Source organism: Acomys minous, assembly GCF_964271855.1.
Source record: "Acomys minous genome assembly, chromosome: 16".
In the NCBI taxonomy this organism is placed as follows: Eukaryota; Metazoa; Chordata; class Mammalia; order Rodentia; family Muridae; genus Acomys; species Acomys minous.
In genome coordinates this window covers 65,223,389-65,245,663 of record NC_140498.1, presented here as the reverse complement: position 1 = coordinate 65,245,663, position 22,275 = coordinate 65,223,389, and the positions used below count along the sequence as shown (strand labels likewise).

Below are 22,275 nucleotides of genomic sequence, written 5' to 3'. Positions count from 1 at the left end.
TCACTGGCGTCACCAACTCGACCTTTGAAGTAGCCAATCAACGGTAAGGAGCCCCCTTTCCCCCCCCCTCACCCCGCCCGGAAGGGGCGGGACTAGATGTCAAAAGCAGCCAATGGGCGCCCCGGGAGACGAAGCTTCCAAGAGAGCGGAGGCGCGAACGGAACTCCACCGCGGATCTGAGACTTGGAGAAGTTGCTGCGCATCCATGGAGCAAGCGGAGGGCGCGAGGTGAGCCTGACTTTACCGTCTCTCCCATGGGCGCATTCTCGGGAGTTCCGAGTATCCCGGCCTCCTTGGAAGGACCGGAAGCGGCGGAGGGGCGGAGAGAGTTCGAGAATCTAGAGCGGCGTTCTCTTCACGCTGGGCCGGCTTCCCAGTGAGGAACCTGAAAAGGCCCCAGGTGACGCGGACCACAGGCGGTGAACTTAAAACCAAGCATGAAAAGCAGCCCAGTAGACAGAATTCGGTTTTTTTCTTTTTTCCTTTTTTTTTTAGGGGGGGGGAAGTGAGACTTAAAGGCTCACGCTAATTTTGCAGTCAAGAGGAAATTTAGGTTTTTGTTAAAGCTGCGGTGCTTCTGTATATCTGATAATCGTGTTCACAAGTGGCATCAAAGTCAGTGGAGCGCGTCTCGGAAGGCCAGCGCGGGTACATTCAGAGACGGATTTGTAAATGCAAACTTGCTCTCTGTATTTAAATAATTGCCGCTTCTCCACACTCAAAGTTACCAGAAGTAGACGTGTTGCAGAATACATTTTTTTTTAGATAGTTTGCATTTTTATGTGAGATCTTCTTCAGTTAGGCGTTATAGACAAGTGAAAGTTTTGTTTTGTTTTGTTTTGGTCTGTTTTTTTGTTTGTTTGTTTGTTTGTTTGTTTTTTGAGGTGGGCCTTTGAACTCAGAATCCTCCTGCCTCAGACACCTGAGTGCTGTGATTAAATCATTCGCTGGCCAAACAAGTGAGATTCTTTGCAAAGGAGAATGAAAAGAGATTTGCTTGTTTATTTATTTCAGCAGGGTTTTTGGAAGTCTAGTATGTGTGAGACCCTATGGGAAATACTCCCCCCACCCCCGAAAAAAAAAAAAAAAAACTTCCCCCAGGGATGCTCCTATGTTCCACTATACTTTAATGGAGCCTTTTGTGACCAGGAAACTATTCTTTATTGTCTCTGAACCATAGGGTAATTAGTGATAGAAGATTGGAGCCTAGCATTACTAGGCTTGAAACTTCATATGGCAGACCGTGGGCGCCAATAAAGATTTAAGCCTAAGGATTATCTGACTGGATTTGTGATTTCCAGAATAACTGATGGGAACCAAGCCCAGCGGCCCACGTCTGTCGGCGCAGAACTGGGCTGGGTAGAAACAGGAGGCTCAGGAGTGCGTAGTTGGCTTTAACTACATGGAGAGTTGGAGGCCACCCTGGGCTACATTGGACCCTGTGTCAACGTAAACAAGAGGCAAGCTAAAACTGTTAGTGGCCAAGAGGATAGATCAGAGACAGAACAGTGACTGAACTCTGAAAGCCAGTAGAGAAAGAATCGCGGCTGAGTGTGGTGGTGCAAGTTGCACTATCATTTGGGAGGCCAGGCTGGGCTACAACGCCGAGAGAGAGCCCCTGCCTCAGACATGAGCTTGGAGGACTTTCGTCAGAGCGGTGTAAGCGGCTTGGCTTTGGATTCGGCTTTCAGAAGCGACTACGGGAATAGTCACACAGTTGGGAGATGCTTCAAAAGCAACTACAGGAATAATTAGTTGCACAGTTGGGGCATGATTTTTGTCAAACAGTATTTCCCACCACTTTTTACCAATTTTTTTTTAAATGTTGCTTTAACTTTTAAAGAGCGAAACTGTTGTAAAATCTTATTGATCTGTAGTTTGAAGTCCAACATGTCTCCTCCATACACATGCATGTCTAATTCGACTTTCAATATCAGATAGTTTTAAATATATACTAACAGATGTTTAAAGATTGTAAAGCATTCATGTCTGCAAGTATAATGAGTGTGCTCATACAGTGAATGAACGGACTAGGCTAACTAGTAACAAGATGAATCATACGCCGTAGTTAAAATCAGAGTGGGAACACACTGTCTGTTTTATCTAAAAATTACCTTGTCTTTTGTTACTGATTTTTTTTTCCTTTTAGTACAGAACTTGCTAAGGCCATCAGGCCCATTGATGGGAAGTCAGTCCATCAGATTTGTTCTGGCCAGGTGGTACTCAGCTTAAGCACTGCTGTGAAGGAGTTGCTAGAAAATAGTGTGGATGCTGGTGCTACTAGTATTGGTAAGTTTGAAAAAAAATTTTTTAAAAACTCACTCATGTTATTTATTTAAGAAGCATTGCTGAATTGTTAGAAAAATAATCAAATACTGCCATATTTATTAATTATTGTTATTATTATTATTTTGAAGTTAGCACTTAGTTGTTGTGATAATAATAAACTAACTATTTAATCTGGGTTTACAAATAATCCAGAAGGACTATTTGAAAAACACAGCATGCAAGGCTAGCTCTGTTGTAGGGTGCTTGCCTAGCATCTATAGTGTCCTGGGCTGGATCTTCAGCACCACACACCCCTCAGAATGACAGCAATATCGTTAAGTAAAGGTATCCACATGTCTGCTAAGTTTGCATTCTGTGTTACAGATATTGTCAGCAGGAAAGCTTTTAGCATGGGCTAATCATTAAGAAATAAATATGTTGAATTTTTTAGATCTAAGGCTTAAAGACTATGGGGTGGACCTCATTGAAGTTTCAGACAATGGATGTGGGGTAGAAGAAGAAAACTTTGAAGGTCTAGGTAAGATAAATGTTCTTAATCATAGGTAATGGGCTCCGTGTGTCTCAGACATACTGTGCTGGACATTGCGTGTGCCTGTTGCTCTACCACTTACGCCATCTTGGGCCTTTCTTTCCACTCTCTTTCAGCTCTGAAACACCACACTTCTAAGATTCGAGAGTTTGCCGACCTCACTCAGGTTGAAACGTTCGGCTTCCGGGGGGAAGCTCTGAGCTCCCTGTGTGCACTGAGGTGATGCATTATGCTCATCAACTTGACGCTTTATGTAAAAACGTCTGCAGATTTAGGAGCATGAGTAGAACCGATGTTGCTTTCACTTTGCTATTGAGATGTTGTTGCCACCTAACTTCTGAATGCTCTTTTATCTGACTGCCAAGCTAAGAAATATTTCTGATATGTGAGAAATAGAGTAGTAAGATGAAGCAAATAGTATTGTAAAAAAAAAAAAAAGTCATTCCCTGTCTTAAAACATGTATTAACCTTTAAGTATCACACAGGCTAAGGCTGGGGCTTAGCAGCAGAGTGCTTGCCTACAATACATGATGCCTGGGGTCAACCAGTAGCACTATGAAAAAATAAAAATAAGGTAAACATAGATGATAAATTATGAGTACCATTACTTTTAGTTTCTCAGTTTCAGGAAGTTTTTTGGGGTTTGTTTGTTTTTTTTTTTTTTGGAGACAGGGTTTCTCTGTGTAGCCTTGGCTATCCTGGACTCACTTTGTAGATCAGGTTGGCCTCGAACTCACAGTAATCCACCTGCCTCTGTCTCCCAAATGCTGGGATTAAAGGCGTGCGCCACTATTCCCAGCTTTTAGGAAAGAATTTAATGAGAGCCCTATTTAATTACAGTGAAGCTATACATTTTTATAATTATATATTTGTGTTATATCTTTGAATTCTTTGTAAAAAAGTTTTGTTAATAACAAAACTGAGAAATAAAGCTTCGAGAATAGAATTTGAGATCCTTTGTTGTTTGCAGTTCAACCTAAAAAATGAAATCTTTTCAAAAAACAAAACATTTAGAGGCCAAACTTAAGATGTAATGATGACTCCTTACTTAGTTGACACCTTAGTTGTCTGAGAAGAATATTTTACCTTTTCAAGAAAGTTGTGAGAGAGGGCAGTGGGGAAAGGTTGTCTGTGTCTACCCCTTGTGAGTTCCTGGGGTTTCTCCACACACAGACCCCTTGCAATGCTAGGGATTGAATCCTGGCTTCCAGGCAAGTGCTAGTCAGGTGCTCTGCTTCTGAGCTTCATCCCAGCAACCTTTGTGCATCTCTAAATGGACATGCCGTCCCTGACACTCTCTTACAGTGATGTCACTATATCTACCTGCCATGCGTCTGCAAGCATTGGGACTCGGCTGACGCTAGACCACAATGGGAAGATCATCCAGAAAGCTCCCTACCCCCGACCCAAAGGGACGACAGTCAGCGTGCAGCACTTATTTTACACACTACCTGTGCGCCACAAAGAATTTCAAAGGAATATTAAAAAGGTATTGGTAAATTCACAATCCAGAATTCAGAAGTTTTGCTAATGTAGTATACGAGTGAAAAAAATTATTAAGGATGTTTATCAGTAGATTTTCTTCCTTTAATTTTTTTAAATTTAATTTTAATTTATGTGTGTTGGTGTGAGACTGTCAGATCTTGGAGTTACAGACAGTTGTGAGCTGTCATGTGAGTGTTGGGAACTGAACCCGGGTCCTTTGGAAGAGCAGGCAGTACTCTTAACCACTGAGCCATCTCTCCAGCCCTTTCTTCCTTTAATTTAAAAATGTAAAAAAAAAAAAAAAAAAAAAATGGCCGGGCGTGGTGAGGCAGAGTCAGGCAGATCACTGTGAGTTCAAGGCCAGCCTGGTCTACAAAGTGAGTCCAGGACAGCCAGGGCTACACAGAGAAACCCTGTCTCGAAAAAAACAAACAAACAAAAAACGCATAATGAGACTGGTCTCATTATGTGTGATCTGGTCTTTACTTGTTAACTCTTACCTCCATGTCCTAAGTGGGGGAATTACCAGTGTGTGCCACCACACCCAGCTGTTTTACATGAGGCTGGGGATTGAACTCAGGTACTGTTGCTTGCCCAGCAAGCGTTTTACTTGAGGGATTAGCTCCCCGGTCCCTAGGATGTGATGGAGCACCTGCTGAAAATGAGAGGACAGTGAGCCGAAGCCAAAGCCAAATTTCATTTTACAGCGTCCATGGGGGTGATCCTGTAAGTTTTGCCATGCGGTTCCTTTCCTGGAAGATCAAAGTAATCTTGAGCCCTGTGTTTCTCAAACAGGAGTATGCGAAAATGGTGCAGGTCTTACAGGCATACTGTATCATTTCAGCAGGCATCCGTGTAAGTTGCACTAATCAGCTTGGACAAGGAAAACGGCAACCTGTGGTGTGCACAAACGGAAGTTCAGGCATGAAGGAAAATATTTCCTCTGTATTTGGCCAGAAGCAGGTAGGGGCCAGCTGGCTGCTTTAAAATGTTTTGTTTTGTTTTGTTTTAATTTACTGTTTTAGTAACATGTGTGTGCGCTGGGAGCGGCTGTGCACACATGAGTGTTGGTCCCTTCAGAGGCCAGAGGTTTAGGACCCCTCTGGAGCTTGAGTTACAGATGATAGTGAGCCACCTGAAATGATGTTGGTCCAGTGTGAGAGTGGGGTGAGTTCTTTTTTTATTTCATTTTATGTGCATTGGTGTTTTGCCTGCATGTATGAGTGTGTGAGGGTGTCAGATCTTGGAGTTACAGACAGTTGTGAGCTGCCATGTGGGTGCAGGTCCTCTGGAAGAGCAGTCAGTGCTCTTAACCCCTGAGCCATCTCTTCAGCACCCTCAGAAATGTTTTTTTGGTTTTGTTTGCTCTGGTGAGTGTAGCAGGTTTTGTTGTCCTTCACAGAGACAAAAAGTCAAAAGAGGCACTTAAGTACCCTATAGTAAAGTTGATGTCTGGGAGCTGAAGGTTTTCAGAATTTTGTTCTTAGAGAATGAAATACTGTATCTTTAAATATTCCCTGTCTCTCTGAAAAACATGTCATAAAGTAGGAGCTCGGGTGATTTATATTTCTAGTAAACACATTGACGTCATTAAAGCATTGCAAAGTAGTTGTCAAGATTCTTCCGTCTGTTTGTTTGTTTGTTTGTTTGTTGGTGCTCTTAACAAGGCGGAGCTGACCTGGAAAGAAAACCTATTTTATCTTCCTGAAGTGTGGTACCTTCCTCTTAGAACACAACCATTATCTTGGTTTCTTTCAGTTGCAAAGCCTCATTCCTTTTGTTCAGCTGCCCCCTAGTGACGCTGTTTGTGAGGAGTACGGCCTGAGCTGCTCCACTCTGCAGAACCCTTTCTGGTGAGTACACTGTTGCTGCCGGGAGAACTACCGCCAGCTTTCCTGGGCCTGCTGTTTACTTGTGTCTGTGTGTTTGAATAGTGACTTTAAGATATACAGTGGCCGGGTACTGCTAAGGAAGAATGCATAAAAGACAATATGACCTAACTTAGTCCAAACAGTAGCCTGAGTGACTGGTACGTTTAAGAGGGTTTTCTGTTGATGTAGTCTTACTTTCGGTAGAATAATTGTTTAATTAGCCTACGTATAATGTTTGACCTTTGGATCAATTAAAGTTGCCCAGCTCCATTATGTTTTCTTATGTATGAAATATAGACACTTCCATAAGGAGGACTGGCCCCGTGAAGATCTGTATTGTTTATTTCTATACTTGTTTTTTTTTTTTTTTTTTTTTTTTTGGCTTATCATAAAATTGCAAAAACAGTGTTCTAGTTTGCTTTCTTTTGCTGTTGTTTACACTCTAACTAAAAGTAGCCTGGGGAAGAAAGGGCTGATTTCACGTGCAGCTTTCAGTTATCAAGGGAAGCCACGGCAGGAACTCAAGGGGAGACCACAGAGGAGCCCTGCTTTCTGACTCACTTCCCATGGCTTGGTCAGTTAGCTCATACAACCCAGGCCCACCTGCCCTGCCGAGGTGGCACCACCCACAGGGGGCTGAGCTCTCCCATATCAATCCTTAATCAAGGAACTGTCCCGCAGACATGCCCATAGGCCAGTCTGATAAAAAACAGTTTCTCAGCTGAGATTCCCTCCACCCAAGTAACTCTGGTTTGTATCCAGTTAATAAAAACTAGCCAGCAGAGATGGACACAGCCCTGGGGTAGGACTCATGCAGAACAAGAAACTCACCAACACCTTAAGTACCTACAGTGTTAATGTTTAGAAACTGAAACATTATATTTTTAATGTTCTGCTTGTAGAGAATGAATTCTGTGTGTGTGTGAGTGAGAGAGAGGGAGAGAGATCATATAAAAGAGACTAAGAACAGATTTTATGTATGTGTGTGTGTGTTTATGCATGTTAAGGTCTAAGATCCCATTTCTGGTGCCATTGTTCAGGCACTATCACCTTCTGTTTTGAGATAGGATTGCTAGAGGCCTGGGATTCACCAAGTAGGCAAGGCTGGCTGCCCAGTGGGCCCCAGTGTATGTCTGTTTGCACCTCTCCCGCCCTGGGAATTTGAGTGTGTGCCACAGTGCTTGGGTTTTTTAAACATAGATTCTGGGGATCTAATCAGGTCCACGTGCTTACACGATAAGCACCTCACCAACTGAGCTGTCATCCTTGCCCTGAGAAGGAACGGGAGGTGTGGCTGATGCTATTCATGTGCGGTTTGCCCTGATGAGCGGCTCTCCAGGTGTTCTGTTCTGACTTCATTTTAAGAATGTGCTCTGTGAGGCCGAGGCAAGAGGATCGTGAGATCATGAACTACATGAGACTGCCTCAAAAGCGGGGAAAAAAGTGTCATGTGCTGGGATCATCTTTTTCATGCTGGAACTGTCCTTCCTGTATTCCTCCTGACAGCATTTCAGGCTTCATTTCTCACTGCACTCACGGCGCTGGGAGGAGTTCCACAGACAGGCAGTTCTTCTTCATCAACCGGCGGCCCTGTGACCCAGCAAAGGTATTTTGCATTGTCTGCTTGTTGCTTGTTTTGAGACAGAGGCTCATGTAGCCCTATTGGGTCTCAGACTTCACTGTGTAGCCAGGACTGGCCTTGGGCATTTGATCCTCCTCTAACTCCTCCTGCTGAGTGCTGAGATTACAGGTTTGGACCACCAAGCATGGTGTATGTGGTACTAGTAATTAAAGCCAGGGCTTCATACATGCAAAGCAAGCATGCTACTGACTGACTGAGCTTCTTCTTCTTCTTTTTTTTTTTTCTTTTTCTTTTTCTTTTTCTTTTTTTGTTTTGTTGTGTTGTTGTTGTTTGGGTTTTTTTTTTTTTTTTTCAGACAGAGTTTCTCTGTGTAACAGCCTTGGCTGTCCTAGACTCACTTTTTACACCAGGCTGGCCTTGAACCTACAGAGATCCACCTGCTTCTGCCTCCCAAGTCTGACAGCTTTTTCCTCAGCCCCTCATAACTATCTGGTACAGGCAATTTATATGGAACTTGGAACTGACTCAGAAACATGTCTTTAAAATTACTTATTTAAGAACTAGAGAGATAGTTCAGTGGTTAAGAGCTGCCAGTGTTCAATTTCCAACAACTACATAGCAGCTCAAAAGTGTCCAGTCTCAGAGGATCTGATGCCCTCTGCTGGCCTCTTAACACACTAGGCACATATGTGTTGCAAAGACATACACGCAGGTAAAAAATCCATACACAAGAAAATTAATAAGTTTTTAAAAATTATTTTATGCGTTTAAGAAAGTCTACAGTTGTTTCAGTTTTATGTGTGTATAAAAGCATTTATTATTAATATAGTTCTTATCATAGAAACTATCACTACTAGAAAAATATAAACACTCCAAAATATTTACTCAAAAATTTTATTGGACATTGACCACATGCATTTGTGTGTTTTTCTTCCTTTTGTCAATTTTACAGGAAAATAAGGGCCCAGATTTAGCTCTGCCTTACATAGAATCAATTGTCTAATGTCCTTATGAGGCTTTAATGACTCGGCTCTGACTTCTGCATCCTCAGCAACAGTGACCTCGGTGATACTTTGTTTCCAGTGACACTTTAAAATTCCATTGCATTCTGAGTGTGACCCAATTCCTACATTTTTAAAATTAGTGCATTTTAGCTGCAATGTCATCTAATAATTGCATTGTATTATATAACTATATGACTGTATGCCTAAGTACATTAGAACATGTTTTACAAACATTGAACTGCATCTGCATTCTGTCTGTCCATCCATCAGTCTTCCTACCTCAGCCTCTGCAGTACTGGGGTTATAAGTATCCACCGCCATACTTGGCAGAAAGTTCTTGAAGAACATCTTTTGACTGAAAAGGGTCAGTTTTAGGAGTCTATTTATCTAGTCACTTTACCTACTGAGCCCTTTAACCGGGTGTTTTTGTTCTCGCCTGGAATTTTAGTACTGGAAAGGCTGAGGTAAGAAGATCAAGAATTCGAGGCTGCTCGGTGTGGTGGCGCACGCCTTTAATCGCACTTGGGAAGCAGAGGCAAATGGATCACTGTGAGTTCAAGACCAGCTGAGTCTACAAAGTGAGGCCAGGGCTACACAGAGAAACCCTGTCTCAGGGAAAAAAAAGGTGGGGGGGGGGGAGTTTGAGGCCAGCCTGGGTTACCTAGCAAGCCCCTGAAGCAAGCAAATCCCTTGGAAGAATATTAGGAGAGCTGGGCGTGATGGTGCACGCCTTTAATCTCAGCGTTGTTCAGGAGGCAGAGGCAGGCGGATCACTGTGAGTTCAAGACCAGCCTGATGTACAAAGTGAGTTGAGGACAGCCAAGGCTACACAGAGAAACCCTGTTTCAAAAAAAAAAAAAAAGAAAGAAAGAAAGAAAAAAAGAGAGAGAAAGAAAAAGAAAAGAATATTAGGAAACTTTTCTAATAGTATATATATTTGTTATTCTGATTGTCGTGTATATGTATATATGTCTATATTTACGTGTACATTAATACATAAAATTGTAGAGGCTTTTGTTTTCAGAGTGCTAAATATTGAAGCCAGGATCTCTCATTTTCTAGGCGAATGTTGTATCACTGAGCTATATCCCCACCCTTCTTTTTCCTTTTTTTGTCTTGTTTTTGTTTTTTGTTTTTCCCATATGAGACTAGACAAGGTCTCACCACAGTGCCCTCACTCTGTAGCTCAAGCTGGCCTTGAGCTTTCTATCTTCTTGTCTCGGCCTCTTGAGTGCCTGGGACTGCAGGTCTGTGTGTTAAGGCCTAGCTGAATTCTATACTGAAGAATATGCAGTTTATTGCACACCATTTATACATTAGTAATTCTGTATAAAGAGCTGGGAGCGTAGCCCAGTTGATAGAGTGCTCGCCTCGCATGCACAAAGCCCTCAGTTCTGTCTGTAGCATTAACCCAGGAGTGTGATGTGTAACCACAGCCCAAGCACTCAGGGTGGAGGCGCGAGAATCCGAAGTCCTAGGCCGCCCCTAGGTAGGCTGCTTGGAACCCTGTGTGGAGAGAAATGCTTTAAAACTGTGTAAGCTTAGTAACGCTTGCTAGAAATAGATCCCTGTGCTGACAGGTTACAGCAGCATGTTGTTAGCATGGTGCGTGGACAGAACATGTATTCTCCTCTCATCCTTGTTTCTTGTACAGGTCTCTAAAGTTATTAATGAGGTTTATCACATGTATAATCGTCATCAGTATCCATTTGTTGTTCTTAACATTTCTGTTGATTCAGGTAAGCTCCACTGAAGTTTCCATTTTAAAAATTGGCCTATTCCTAAAAGAATAAAATGAAATTATAAGGCTCTGATATGACTGAATAGAAAAAACTGATAATCATGTAATTTGACTTTTTATATTGACCATCTTGCATTCTGTCTGAAACAATGTTCACTGTATAACTAGGAAATATAACTTTAAACTTGAACAAAGTGAGAAAATACACATAGAGGTTCTCCTTGGTTTTGAAAATAATTAATTTTGTGGGTTTTTTTTTTTTGACTGTCAAATTCTGACTTACTTAGATCCACATTTTCTAGACACTTTGATATGTCTTTTTTTTTTTTTTGAAATAGACATGCTCATGCACACATGAACAAACATGCACTCACATACATTAACATTTGTGGAAGAACATAATTTTTTATCTTTATTTGTAGATGTTAACATTTTATTTTTGTGTCATTAAAAATTACTTTAAAAAAAACATAATTTGGGGGCCTGGAGAAATGGTTCAGTGGGTAAGAGCTCCTGTTGCTCTTGCGGAACACTGGAGATTGGTTCTAGCACTGACATCAGGCAACTCATAACTGCCTGTCACTCCAGCTCCAAGAAATCCAGCACCCTCTTCTGCCCCATGGGCATCTGTACACACCACACACACACACACACACACACACACACACACACACACACACACACACGATACAGGTATCCACAGAGGCCAGAGGTGTCAGGTCCTGATGGAGCTGGAGTTACATGTGGTTGTGAGGCACCTGATGTGCGTTCTGGAAATCAAATTCTGGTCCTCAGGAAGAGCAGTATCTTAAACTCTAAGCCATCTCTTCAGCTTGAGTCTCTCTTGTTTCTGCTGCTGTACTTCAGAATAGCTTTCCCACAATGCTCAGCTACACAGCAGGTTCAAGATCAGCCTGGACTACATGAGACACTATCTAAAAGTGATGATGATATAATAAGATTTTAAAAATAAAGATAAAATGATTATTTCCTCATTTATTTAAAAAAGTAAATTTAAGTCAGGTGATGGTGGCTCACACCTTTAATCCCAGCACTTGGGAGGCAGAGGCAGGTGGATCTCTGTGAGTTCAAGTCCAGCCTGGTCTACAGAACAAGTTCCAGGACAGCTAGAGCTTTTATAGAAAGGAAAAAAACAACAACAAAAAAGAAAAAAAGAAAAAAAAAGTAACTTTATGGAGTAATGAGATGGCTCAGTAGGTAAGGTGCTTTATGGGCAAGTATGAGGATCTTAGCTCAGATCCGCAGCACACATATAAAAAGCTGGGTGCAGCTGCACGTGTAATCCCACTGCAGGAAGCAGCAGCAGTAGCAGCAGCAGGGCATCTAGGGCTTGTCACCAGCCAGCCTGACCAAACTGGCAAGCCCCAGCTTCAGTGAGATTCCCTATCTTGAAAATAAGGTGGAGAAGCAATTGAGGAAGATACTGGATGTCAGCATCTGGCCTCCATACGCACACATGTGTCTAGCCGTACATCTGCACGCACATGCTCTCTCTGACACACACACAAACACAAAACACATATATACACACATGCGTATACCCAAAAAAGTACTTTTGTAATTTATGACCACTAGTCTGGACACCATTATTAATTTCAATCTTGACTGGTTTTAATTAATAATACAAATGAATGAAGTAGTGTATAGTTAAAACTGTGTTGCTAAAGGTGAGCTTAAGCGAGTTCTTTATTCTTTGCCTTAGAACATGTTGATATTAACGTGACTCCAGATAAAAGGCAAATTTTACTACAGGAGGAGAAGCTTTTGCTGGCAGTCTTAAAGACCTCCCTGATGAGAATGTTCGACGGTGATGCAAATAAGCTCAGTGTCAGCCAGCAGCCGCTGCTGGGCGTCGAAGGTGAGAAAAATGTGTACTGTGACCATGGGAAGTCTTAGCTGTTGTGACGCTTCTTTCTTTCTCTCTCTCTCTCTCTCTCTCAACGATTTTTTGTTTTGTTTTGTTTTTTATTTTTTCAAGACAGGGTTTGTCTGTGTAGCCTTGGCTGTCCTGGACTCGCTTTGTAGACCAGGCTGGCCTCGAACTCACAGTGATCCTCCTGCCTCTGCCTCCCTAGTGCTGGGATTAAAGGCGTGCATCACCACCAACCAGCTCACAATGACTCTTTACATAGAATCTTTGGTAAAGAGAAAATGTCACAGTAGGAAGAATATTTATTAGAGGCCACGCATAATGGTGTACAACTTTAAACACAGCACTCGGGAAGCAGAGACAGGGGGATTTGTTTGGATTCAAGGCCAGCCAGGTCTACAGAACAAGTTCCAGGCCAACCAAGCAGACATAGTGAGATCCTCTCTAATTTAAAAAAAAAAAAAAAGTAAAGCTGAGCGTGATGGCCCACGCCTTTAATCCCAGAACTAGGGAGGCTGAGGCAGGTGGATCTCTGTGAGTTCGAGGCCAGCCTGGTCTACAAAGCAAGTTCAGGACAGCCAGAGCTACACAGAGAAACCCTGTCTTGAAGGAAAAAACATCTCTTTTTTTTAAAGTCTTAATGTAACGGTGAGAATTATCACTCATTTGTCACTTAAGGTTGTCTTGACCTCCACGCTCATGTACATGTATGTCTCATACATGTGCACACACGCACACTATCACAAACATTCTTTTAAAAGTAGCGGTACATGCCTGTACTTCTAGCATTTGTAAGACTGAGGCAGGAAGAGCTCCCACAATTGAGGGCAAGCCTGGTCTACATAGTGAGTTCCATCCTAGCTGTGGCTCGAGAGTGATAGAAAGAGAGAAATGCACTAAAACAGAGAGTTGGAGTCATTCAGTCTGTACTGCCTTCTGATTGTGTTATAGGAGCCATCAAAGTCATATGTAACTGTTCACTCATTGATCCATTCATTCTCATGGCTGTACAGTATTCCACTTAAATCAAATATTACAATTTTTGTGTATGTATATGTGGGTATTCAGGTTGCTTCAATGTGGGGCTACAGAAAAGAGCTGTCATGAGCACCCTCAGACATCCTCCAGGAAGCATAAGTATTTCCTGGTTTGTTTGTTTGTTTGTTTGTTTGTTTTTTAAGTATATATTTTTAAAAAGTGCATGTGTGTGTGCCTGTTGTGTGTATGTGCCATGTTTGTGCAATACTTCAGAGCTGAAGTTTTAGATGGTGTTAGCTTCTCTCACAGGTGCTGGGAACGCCGTCTCTGCAGCCCTGGTTTTGTTTCTTTGAGGCACTTTTTCTGTGTTCAGTGCCGGAGCCATAGGCATGAGCATCACGCTCAGCCTTGGTAGGCATTTCTTGTGAGGAGCAGAGCTGGGTCTCAGACATGCATGCCTATGGGCGTCATACATTAATATCCCCTTCAAGATGGCTTCTGGCCAGTGCTGCAATATTTTATTTGCAGTTTGGTCACTTCCTTTATGAAATGCCTGTTCATGTGAAAATAATCCTCTTACCCATTACAGTATGCTCCCTGGTTCTCTTTTCTGTTCCTCTCTGCTTAGGTAACTTAGTAAAGATGCATGGAGCAGAAGTAGAAAAGCTGGTGTCAGGAAAGCAAGATAACGCTCCTTCACTGAAGACCACAGCAGATGAGAAAAGGGGAGCGTCCATTTCCAGGTTAAGAGAGGCCTTTTCTCTTCATCCTACCACAGAGATCAAGTCTTGGGGCCCAGAGTCTCCTGAGCTGAAAAAGAGTTATCCAAGTCAGAAAAGGGATGTATCACCTTGTCCTTCATACAGCCTGCGTGGATCCCAGGACAGTTCGGTGAGTCCCGAGGAGAGCCCTGGTGACTATATGGACAGAATGAAAATAGAGAAAGACTCAGGGTGCAGCAGCACCTCAGCCGGCTCTGAGGAAGGGTTCAGCACCCCAGAAGTGGCCAGTGGCTTTAGCAGTGACTACACAGTGAGCTCGCCAGAGGGCAAAGCTTCACAGGAAAACACAGACTGTACTGGGCAGCTCCTTGAAGCGGACTGCCGTCTTTCAGGTACAGGACATCATTCGAAGCAAGAAGACAGCGGATACAGATGTAAGGCTTTGCCTCCACCCCCTCACCTCTCACCCTCAAACGCTAAGCGCTGCAAGACAGAAGAAAGACCATCAAATACTGACAGTCCTCAAAAGTTGCCTGCCACTCCCAACACCTCAGCAGCCCAGGTTGATGTCGCTGTGAAAATCAGTAAGAAAACAGTGCTCCTTGACTTTTCTATGAGTTCTTTAGCTGCACGAATGAAGCAGCTACGGCGTCTAAAGCACCAGAGTGAAAGTGAACAGACTTACAGGAAATTTAGGGCCAAGATTTGCCCTGGAGAAAACCAAGCAGCAGAAGATGAGCTCAGGAAAGAGATTAGGTACTGTCTGTGCTTTCCGGTGTTGTGGGCGCGCTTGTGATTGGTTACTCTGACTGAGGCGGGGCTGGCTTTGTAGAGAGGCGATGTCGGCTCCTTTGCTTTTCTTGGATGTCCACAGTCCTTGCACTGTGTAAATGGTATCTTCCTTTCTGGCTAGGACTCAAGTATGGCACTCCCTCAGCACCAGATTCCATCGTAAGGCTTACGCTTCCTGTGGAGACAGCCCTGCACAGGGGCTTCCCCACGTCACAGGCTCCCCGAGAGACTTGCCCATGTTCCTTCCTCTCTCCCTCCTTCACTGCTCCCTTCCCTGATACCGAACATAGGGTTGATTTTGACCCCACAGACTGGTCATTTGTTTTTCATTCTTTTTGTTGGAGATGTTTCTATTCACTGATTTCTCCTTGCCTTTCACATATTTAGCAACAGTTTTTTCTGGCTTGTTGTTTTGTTTTGTTTTGTTTTTGTTTTTGAAACAGGGTCTTTCATAACCCACGCTGGCCTGAAACTCACTGTGTAGCCAAAGATGACCTTGAATTCCAGATTATCTTATCTTTGCCTCCCAGTTGCTGGGATTGCAAATATGTGCTGCAAATTCTCTGTCTTTTGTGTGTGTGGTGTTTTGTTTTATTTGATGCAGCATTTCCTCATGTACCCCAGAGTAATTTTGAATTCATGATTGTCTTGCCTTAATCTCCTTTGTGCTAGGATTACAGATGTGCACAACCATGCCTGCCTCTAAATTCTGACTGTTATAGAAAGAGACCTACCAAGATTCTGTTAACCCAGGTCATTGAACTAGCACAGCTCTTTTCCTCGAGGTTGCCATCCTGGGAAGCAGAGCCAGTGCTGGTTCCACACCACTGTCTTCACTGTGCTCTACCCTGGTGCTACACCATACGAGCACTTCTCCTGCATCTTGTCGCCGCCTCGTATGCATTACGAGATTAGAAACAATGGAGTACACTTCAGGAGAGAATTTATGAGGTGTTCTGTGGTGCATGTGTATGTACTCCAGTGTAGTCATTAAGAACAAAGTACCTGGGCTGAGAGATGGCTCAGAGGTTAAGAGCACTGACTGTTCCTCCAGAGGTCCTGAGTTCAATTCCCAGCAACCACGTGGTGGCTCACATCCATCTACACTGAGATCTAATGCCCTCTTCTAGCCTGCAGGTATATATGTAGGCAGAGCACTGTATACATAATAATAAATAAATAAATCTTTTTTTTTAAATGTTTAAAAAAAAAAGAACAAAGTACCCAAAGGGAGTCTAGGACAACCAAGGCTACACAGAGAAATCCTGTCTCGAAAAACAAAACAGACAAACAGAGAACAAAGTACCAGCTCCTGAGAGGTTGAGGCCAGGATGAGTAACAGAATGAGACTGTCTCAAAAAAAAAAAAAAAAAACAAAGAAAGAAAAGAAAGGAAAAGTAGTAGTAGATCTAAAATTGGGTGTTGGTAGCATGTACCTATAATTTGTAGGAGTTCAAAAGCCTAGACAATATATTAAGAACCATCTCAAAAAAAATTGTAGGGGTATGTGTATGTGTACCTAAAAACGAATCTATGATATGTTAAGTGATAAAAATAGAACAGAGTGAAGATGCCTAGTTCTTTTTTCATTTTTAAACCTTAAATTCATGTATGAGCAAAGGTATAGAAGCGTATATGCTAAATTATTGGTAGTAGTCACTAAGGCCTTCTCTGGGAACCAGAGCAGATTGAGGGAGTTCCCCGGAGTGTCCTGCAGTCACCTGCTCAGACTAAGTGATGTATGGATAATTGAGGTAATGCTTAGAAAGTACAGTTGTTACCTTTTCTATTTTATGCTTTTTTGTAGTACTTTACCCCTCCCCTCACCCCAGCCACACCCCCCTCATCCCCGAGACAGGGTTTCTCTGTGTAGCCTTGGCTGACCTGGACTCAATTTGTAGACCAGGGCACAGAGATGAGCCTGCCTCTGCCTCCCCGAGTGCTGAGATTACAGGTGTGCGCCACCATACCTGGCTAGGACTTTACTTTTTTAGTTAAAGTGTTCTGTTTTACAATGAGAAATGATCCTCAGATATGTCTTATTAACTGTTTTGTGTTGCAGTAAATCGATGTTTGCAGAGATGGAGATCTTGGGTCAGTTTAACCTGGGATTTATAGTAACCAAACTGAAGGAAGACCTCTTCCTGGTGGACCAGCACGCTGCGGATGAGAAGTACAACTTTGAGATGCTGCAGCAGCACACTGTGCTCCAGGCGCAGAGGCTCATCACGTGCGTTCACACAGGCTTCAGAATTTCCAGCCCTGTTTCTCCCATCCCTCCTACCTTCTGAGATGAAATCGCTTATATCAGTATCTATATGCGTACATATGTATACGTGCGGGGATTTTGCTATAGGTATCTGCACAGCACATGCAGGGTAATTGCTGCCACCGTCGACATCGCACAATGATAAAATTGCCCACACCCAGAGATGTTAGCCAACATGTGTGAGGTCTCACACCTAGTATGTTCTTTAGGAATCAGCCCCTTTCAACTGTTTGACCAGAAAATCCTCATGTTGGGGGGTAATTGAATGTACTAGGCCTAGTGGAGAGTGATGCAGACCTTTTCAGACAGGGTCTCACTATGCAGACCAGGCTGGCCTCAACCTCACAGGTATCTACCTGCCTCTGCCTCCCCAGTGCTGGGATTAACAGTTTGTGTACCCATGTCTGGTAAAGGGACATTTTATAAACCAACCCCGCAATAGTGCTATTTTACTTTCATTTTTGCTCTGTAGGTGAATGTTTGCCTTGTTTACAGTCTGGGTCTCCTGTTTTTCAGGCCCCAGACTCTGAACTTAACTGCCGTTAATGAAGCTGTGCTGATAGAAAATCTGGAAATATTCAGAAAGAACGGCTTTGATTTTGTCATTAATGAGGATGGTGAGTTAACAGTTAGGGCTCAGGGATCCTGTGTTTTGGAAACTTAGATGCACGTGTGCTTGCCTTTCCTTTGGTGTGCAGGTGTTTGTTATAATTAGCCATGAACTAAAGTGCTTTTCTCCAATAATGGATTTTCCTTATTTTTTTTTTTCTTTTAGCTCCAGTCACTGAAAGGGCAAAATTGATTTCCTTGCCAACTAGTAAAAACTGGACCTTTGGACCCCAAGACATAGATGAACTGATCTTTATGCTAAGTGACAGCCCTGGAGTCATGTGCCGGCCCTCAAGAGTCAGGCAGATGTTTGCTTCCCGAGCCTGTCGGAAGTCTGTAAGTAAAATAAGTTCCACTCCGGGGCCTGGAGGGCCCAAGGGAGTTCTCAGTTCAGCTCTTGGGTTGGTTGGTGCTGTCAAGCACCTTCATGATGGCCGTAAGATACAGAGAGCTGCATCATCTGTTGGCATAGCATGACAGGTCTGTGTCGTCTTTGACCTCTGAGTCAGGCTTGCTGTTCCTTCTCTGCAGATGCTAGGCAGTGTTTTATCTCAGTTTTCTTGAGCCTAGCAGTTAGCTATGGATGTACCTGCTTCATTTATGGCCCATACAGGTAATGCCACCCTGCACTGAAAAATAGTTCCTGCCTCTAGGATGAGGCAACACCATCAAAACTCAGGTAGAGCTATTTAGTCACAAGTGTCCCACAGGAGCTGTTTGCGGCCACTGATGCTATGTTCTGTGCCCTTCGTAAGCAGCTCTGTCACCTGGCCACATGCCTCGGTTACCCCACAATTCCCTGAGCCCATGTAGTACACCTGTCCTGAACTATGAGGCTGTAGAAGTAATGTGGCTGAAAGAAATAGACACAAACAAATAAATGACCCTTAGATGAGCATGTGACCACAGAAAACTGTGGTGAACAAGGAGGTGGGTGCCATCTGAGCTCCCTGACTGGTACAATAGAGCCTCCATGTTCTTGATAGAAAAATAGTAAACAAGGCAAACGGAGGCTGCCTCTGCCTGCAGAATGAGAGCAGAGCAGCACGCAGGGGGCATCCCATTGTCTTCCTGCTTATCGTGAGAGTGGGATGCCAGACCTGGAGTGCAGATGGGGAGGGGCTGAGAGCTGTGGTGCAGGCTCGCTGTATGTGAGGCCCAGTGTCAGTAAGTGACTAAAAGCAACATGTGTGACAGTCTTGGGCTTGAGGGAGATGTCTGGGCTGCAGGTAAGATTTAAGTAAGTATAGCCCCATGCTTGGGACAGGGCAGGTGTGCTACATGGGCTCAGAGAATTGCTGGATAACACAGGAATATGGCCAGGTAGTGGAGTTGCTTACTTTATTTGGATACTGGGTTAATACGCAATTATCATAGAGCTTTGTCTATACAAGTATGAAGTGCACAGGACACAGCATCAGTGGCCGCAGACAGCCCCTGTGGGACACTTGTGACTAAATAGCTCTACTAGAGTTTTGATGGTGTTGCCTCAGGGTGTGTCTTAATCCACTTCACACACTCGGTCACCTGAGAGGAGGGCACCTCAGTGAAGAAAATGCCTCCCTAAGATTAGGCTGGAGGAAGGCCTGCAGGCGTTTTTAAAATTGGTGATTGATAGGGGAGGGCCAAGCCCACTGTGGGTAGTTCTACCCTTGAGCTGGCGGTCCTGGGTTGTATAGGAAAGCCGGTTGAGCAAGCCATAGGGAGTAAACCAGTAAGCAGCACCCCTCCATGGCCCCTGCATCAGCTTTTATATGGAACTCCCCAATGGCTTTTGGTCATGGTGTTTCATCCCAGCAATGATAACCCTAACTAGGACAATATGACTCATAGCTTTCAGGCTGAGTGAAATTACTCCAGGGATAAGTTTCTCTCTGTTACAGTGTGGGGCCCGGAAAAGGAGTTTGGGCATGCCGTGGAGCATGCATGGAGGTCAGAGGACCAAACTCAGGTTGACCGGCTTGTGTAGCAAGCCCTTTACCCTCTGAGCCATTTAGCCAGCCCTCAGAAACACAGCCAGAGTATTGTTTGTGGACTACTGTTGTGGCTCAGTGGTAGAGCACTTGGGTGTGCACTTGCACGTACACAGAGACAGACAGAGAGAGCAAGAGTACCAAGGATCTGATCAGGTTTGATTTCTAGTCACTGATGAAAACCATCCAGTCTTGTGCTGATAGTCATGCCAGGCACGTCACCCTTACGTGTGTCTGTGATGTGGAGGCCTGTGGAGCCAGAGACTGTAGCTCTACTCTTACCCTGGCAGGCACAATGCCGTAGCTCCCTTCGTGTCTCTGGCACTGACCCTCGTGGGATTGCTGCTGCCTCCCGCTGTCCACATGATACATGTTCCAGTCTCTGCTTGCCTTTCCAGCCCTTTTCCTTCACTCTGCTCCAGCCACAGTCAAAGGGCTGCAATCACTGTCTCCTGTCACCTCAGGCCTTTTTCTTCCTGCTGTTCCCCACCCAGATCCACCACCTCTGCTCTTCACCTGCCTGGCTCCCTCTTGTAGTCACACTGTGTGAGACACTTGTTAGCTTGCTTCTTGTCTTTCTGCCCCAGTGTGACAGAGCCCTGCTTTGCCCCTAGTTGTAGGTCTGTGCTGACACCTGGTGGACACTTCATGTCCTATACTAGGAAGAAAGAAGGGTTTAGGCCTGTCTGCATCCCCATCTTTCCCTGTTCCTCAGAGTCTCAGCACGTTGAGATGTGCTGTAGGATCTATTTCCCACATGGATGTCACAGAGCTCTTCATATTCCGGAGAGAGAGACAAACATGCTGGAGCCTGAAGGAGGGAGCACTTGGGGAAAGCTACGGGGAAAGCAAGTGCCAAGCACAGGGACAGCTAGTTCTCTGGCTCCGAGGCTTGCTTTGTGCATGTGCATATGCGGAAGGTGCACCAGGGTGGTAGGGAGGATGGGTGCACACTGGAATATTATCTTAGCTACTGTCTTATTGCTGTGAAGAGATGCCATGACCAAGGTAACTTAGAAGAAAAAATATTTAATTGGGGCCTTGTTTCCACTTTCAGAGGGTGAGTCACGTTCATCACGGTGGGGAGCGTGATGGCAGGCGGGCAGGCATGGCACTGGAGCGGTAGCTGAGAGTTTACATCCTGACCTGATTGCTCAGAGAGGGCACAGAGTGGGAGGGAAGGAGGAGAGACTAGGCCTGGCATGGGAAACCTCAAAACCTACCTCCAGCGACGTAGTCCTCCAACAAGGCCACACCTCCTAGCCCTTCTAAACAGTCCACCGACCGGGATCAAAACCTCGAAGTGTATGAGCCTGTGGGAGCCACTCGCACTCAAGCCACCTCAAATATGCTGGCACATTAGGCAAAGTCTTGGGCTTTTACTTGGGTAAAGGAAGAGCTGGGAAGAGCAGTGAGGGACCTAACAGATTTCTTAAAAGAACTATTGTTCTGGCATGGTGACTCAGATCTATAATCCCAGCACCCAGAAGGCAGAGGCCATAACATCATCTCAAAGGCTGGCCTGACCCTCAAGTTTCCGGCCAGCCAGGGTTAAATATGGTGAGACGCTACCATCAAGAAGAAGAAATAATTAGGGATTGGGATGACAGTTCAGCATGTAAAGTGCTTTCTGTACAAGTATGAGGACCTAAATGCAAATCCCCAGCACTCACATGAAAACGAATTGTGGTACATATTTGCAATTCCAGCTATGGGAAAGTGGGGACACCTGTGAATCCCAGGGCCTCACTAGTCTAACGAGCTGCAGGTTCAGTTAGTAGATGTAGTGTCACCCTCTGGCCGCATGCGCTCAGGCATGAGCAAGAGCTGGAGCACACACAAACATGCACCAAAAATTAAATTTAAATGGCAAAATTCCTTGCTGCCTGCTGAGTGGAGAGCGGCACTTCAGACCACTCTGGGTGCTAGGGTGAGAGGAGAGGAGTGAAACCATGTGGAACTGTTGAGAAGGGGCTGCTGTGCCACCCAAGCCTGAGCCATAGTGGCTGGGAATGCGACAGAAGGCGGAACCTCACGGGAGCCTCCAGGAAATGGTTTTGAGCTGTAGTCTTGTCTAGTCATCTTAGCGAACTGTGTGCCTCTGAAGACGTTTAACAGCCTAAACTCTCTCTCCCTCTCCACTGTTGTCTCGTACAGGTCATGATTGGAACTGCTCTCAATACAACCGAGATGAAGAAGCTTGTCACCCACATGGGTGAGATGGACCACCCCTGGAACTGCCCCCATGGACGGCCAACCATGAGGCACATTGCAAATCTGGATGTCATCTCTCAAAACTGATAGGATAAAGTTTATTGCAGATTTTTCTGTTTTGGAAAGACAGCATTTTAAGTAACCTGTTTATCATTGTTCAAAAATTAACATGCTTTAAAGTACCAAATCCATTTAAAAACAACTTTAATTCAGGCATGGTGGCACGCGTGTCTAGCCCAGCTGCTTGAGAGACACAGGTGGGAAGCTCACTTGAGCCCAAGAATTTTAAGATCACCGATTTAAAAAAAAAAAGTCTTTTCACCGTT

At 44.2% G+C, this 22,275-nt stretch overlaps 2 protein-coding genes across 3 annotated transcripts in view; both read left to right on the top strand.

Moving 5' to 3' along the window:
- Nucleotides 1-50: 50 nt before the first annotated feature.
- Nucleotides 51-22,275, top strand: PMS2 (PMS1 homolog 2, mismatch repair system component). Of its 2 annotated transcripts, XM_084762508.1 has the most exons (15): nucleotides 51-228; nucleotides 2,150-2,289; nucleotides 2,720-2,806; nucleotides 2,935-3,037; nucleotides 4,124-4,307; nucleotides 5,099-5,266; nucleotides 6,062-6,156; nucleotides 7,681-7,780; nucleotides 10,415-10,499; nucleotides 12,225-12,380; nucleotides 13,999-14,848; nucleotides 16,947-17,114; nucleotides 17,670-17,770; nucleotides 17,929-18,098; nucleotides 21,893-22,275. In XM_084762508.1, exons 1-15 carry the CDS (start codon nucleotides 113-115, stop codon nucleotides 22,034-22,036), a joined length of 2,667 nt encoding a protein of 888 aa, XP_084618634.1. In that variant the 5' UTR covers nucleotides 51-112; the 3' UTR covers nucleotides 22,037-22,275. The 2 variants fall into 2 exon arrangements, with proteins under 2 accessions (XP_084618634.1, XP_084618635.1); XM_084762509.1 differs by lacking the exons at nucleotides 17,929-18,098; nucleotides 21,893-22,275 and having other exon boundaries at nucleotides 99-228; nucleotides 16,947-17,206.
- The window catches only part of RSPH10B (radial spoke head 10 homolog B), a 42,551-nt gene continuing 42,352 nt past the window's right edge, over nucleotides 22,077-22,275 (top strand). Inside the window, exon 1 of the mRNA XM_084762511.1 lies at nucleotides 22,077-22,206. The gene's annotated coding sequence lies outside the window, so the exon portion shown is untranslated. The remainder of the gene's footprint in view (nucleotides 22,207-22,275) is intronic.

Coding starts and splice junctions, on each gene's coding strand:
- PMS2 (XM_084762508.1), top strand. CDS start 113: ATGGGCGCCCCGGGAGACGAAGCTTCCAAGAGAGCGGAGGCGCGAACG. Junction 10,500..12,224: donor TAACATTTCTGTTGATTCAG/GTAAGCTCCACT, acceptor TCTTTGCCTTAG/AACATGTTGATATTAACGTG. Junction 17,115..17,669: donor CAGGCGCAGAGGCTCATCAC/GTGCGTTCACAC, acceptor CCTGTTTTTCAG/GCCCCAGACTCTGAACTTAA.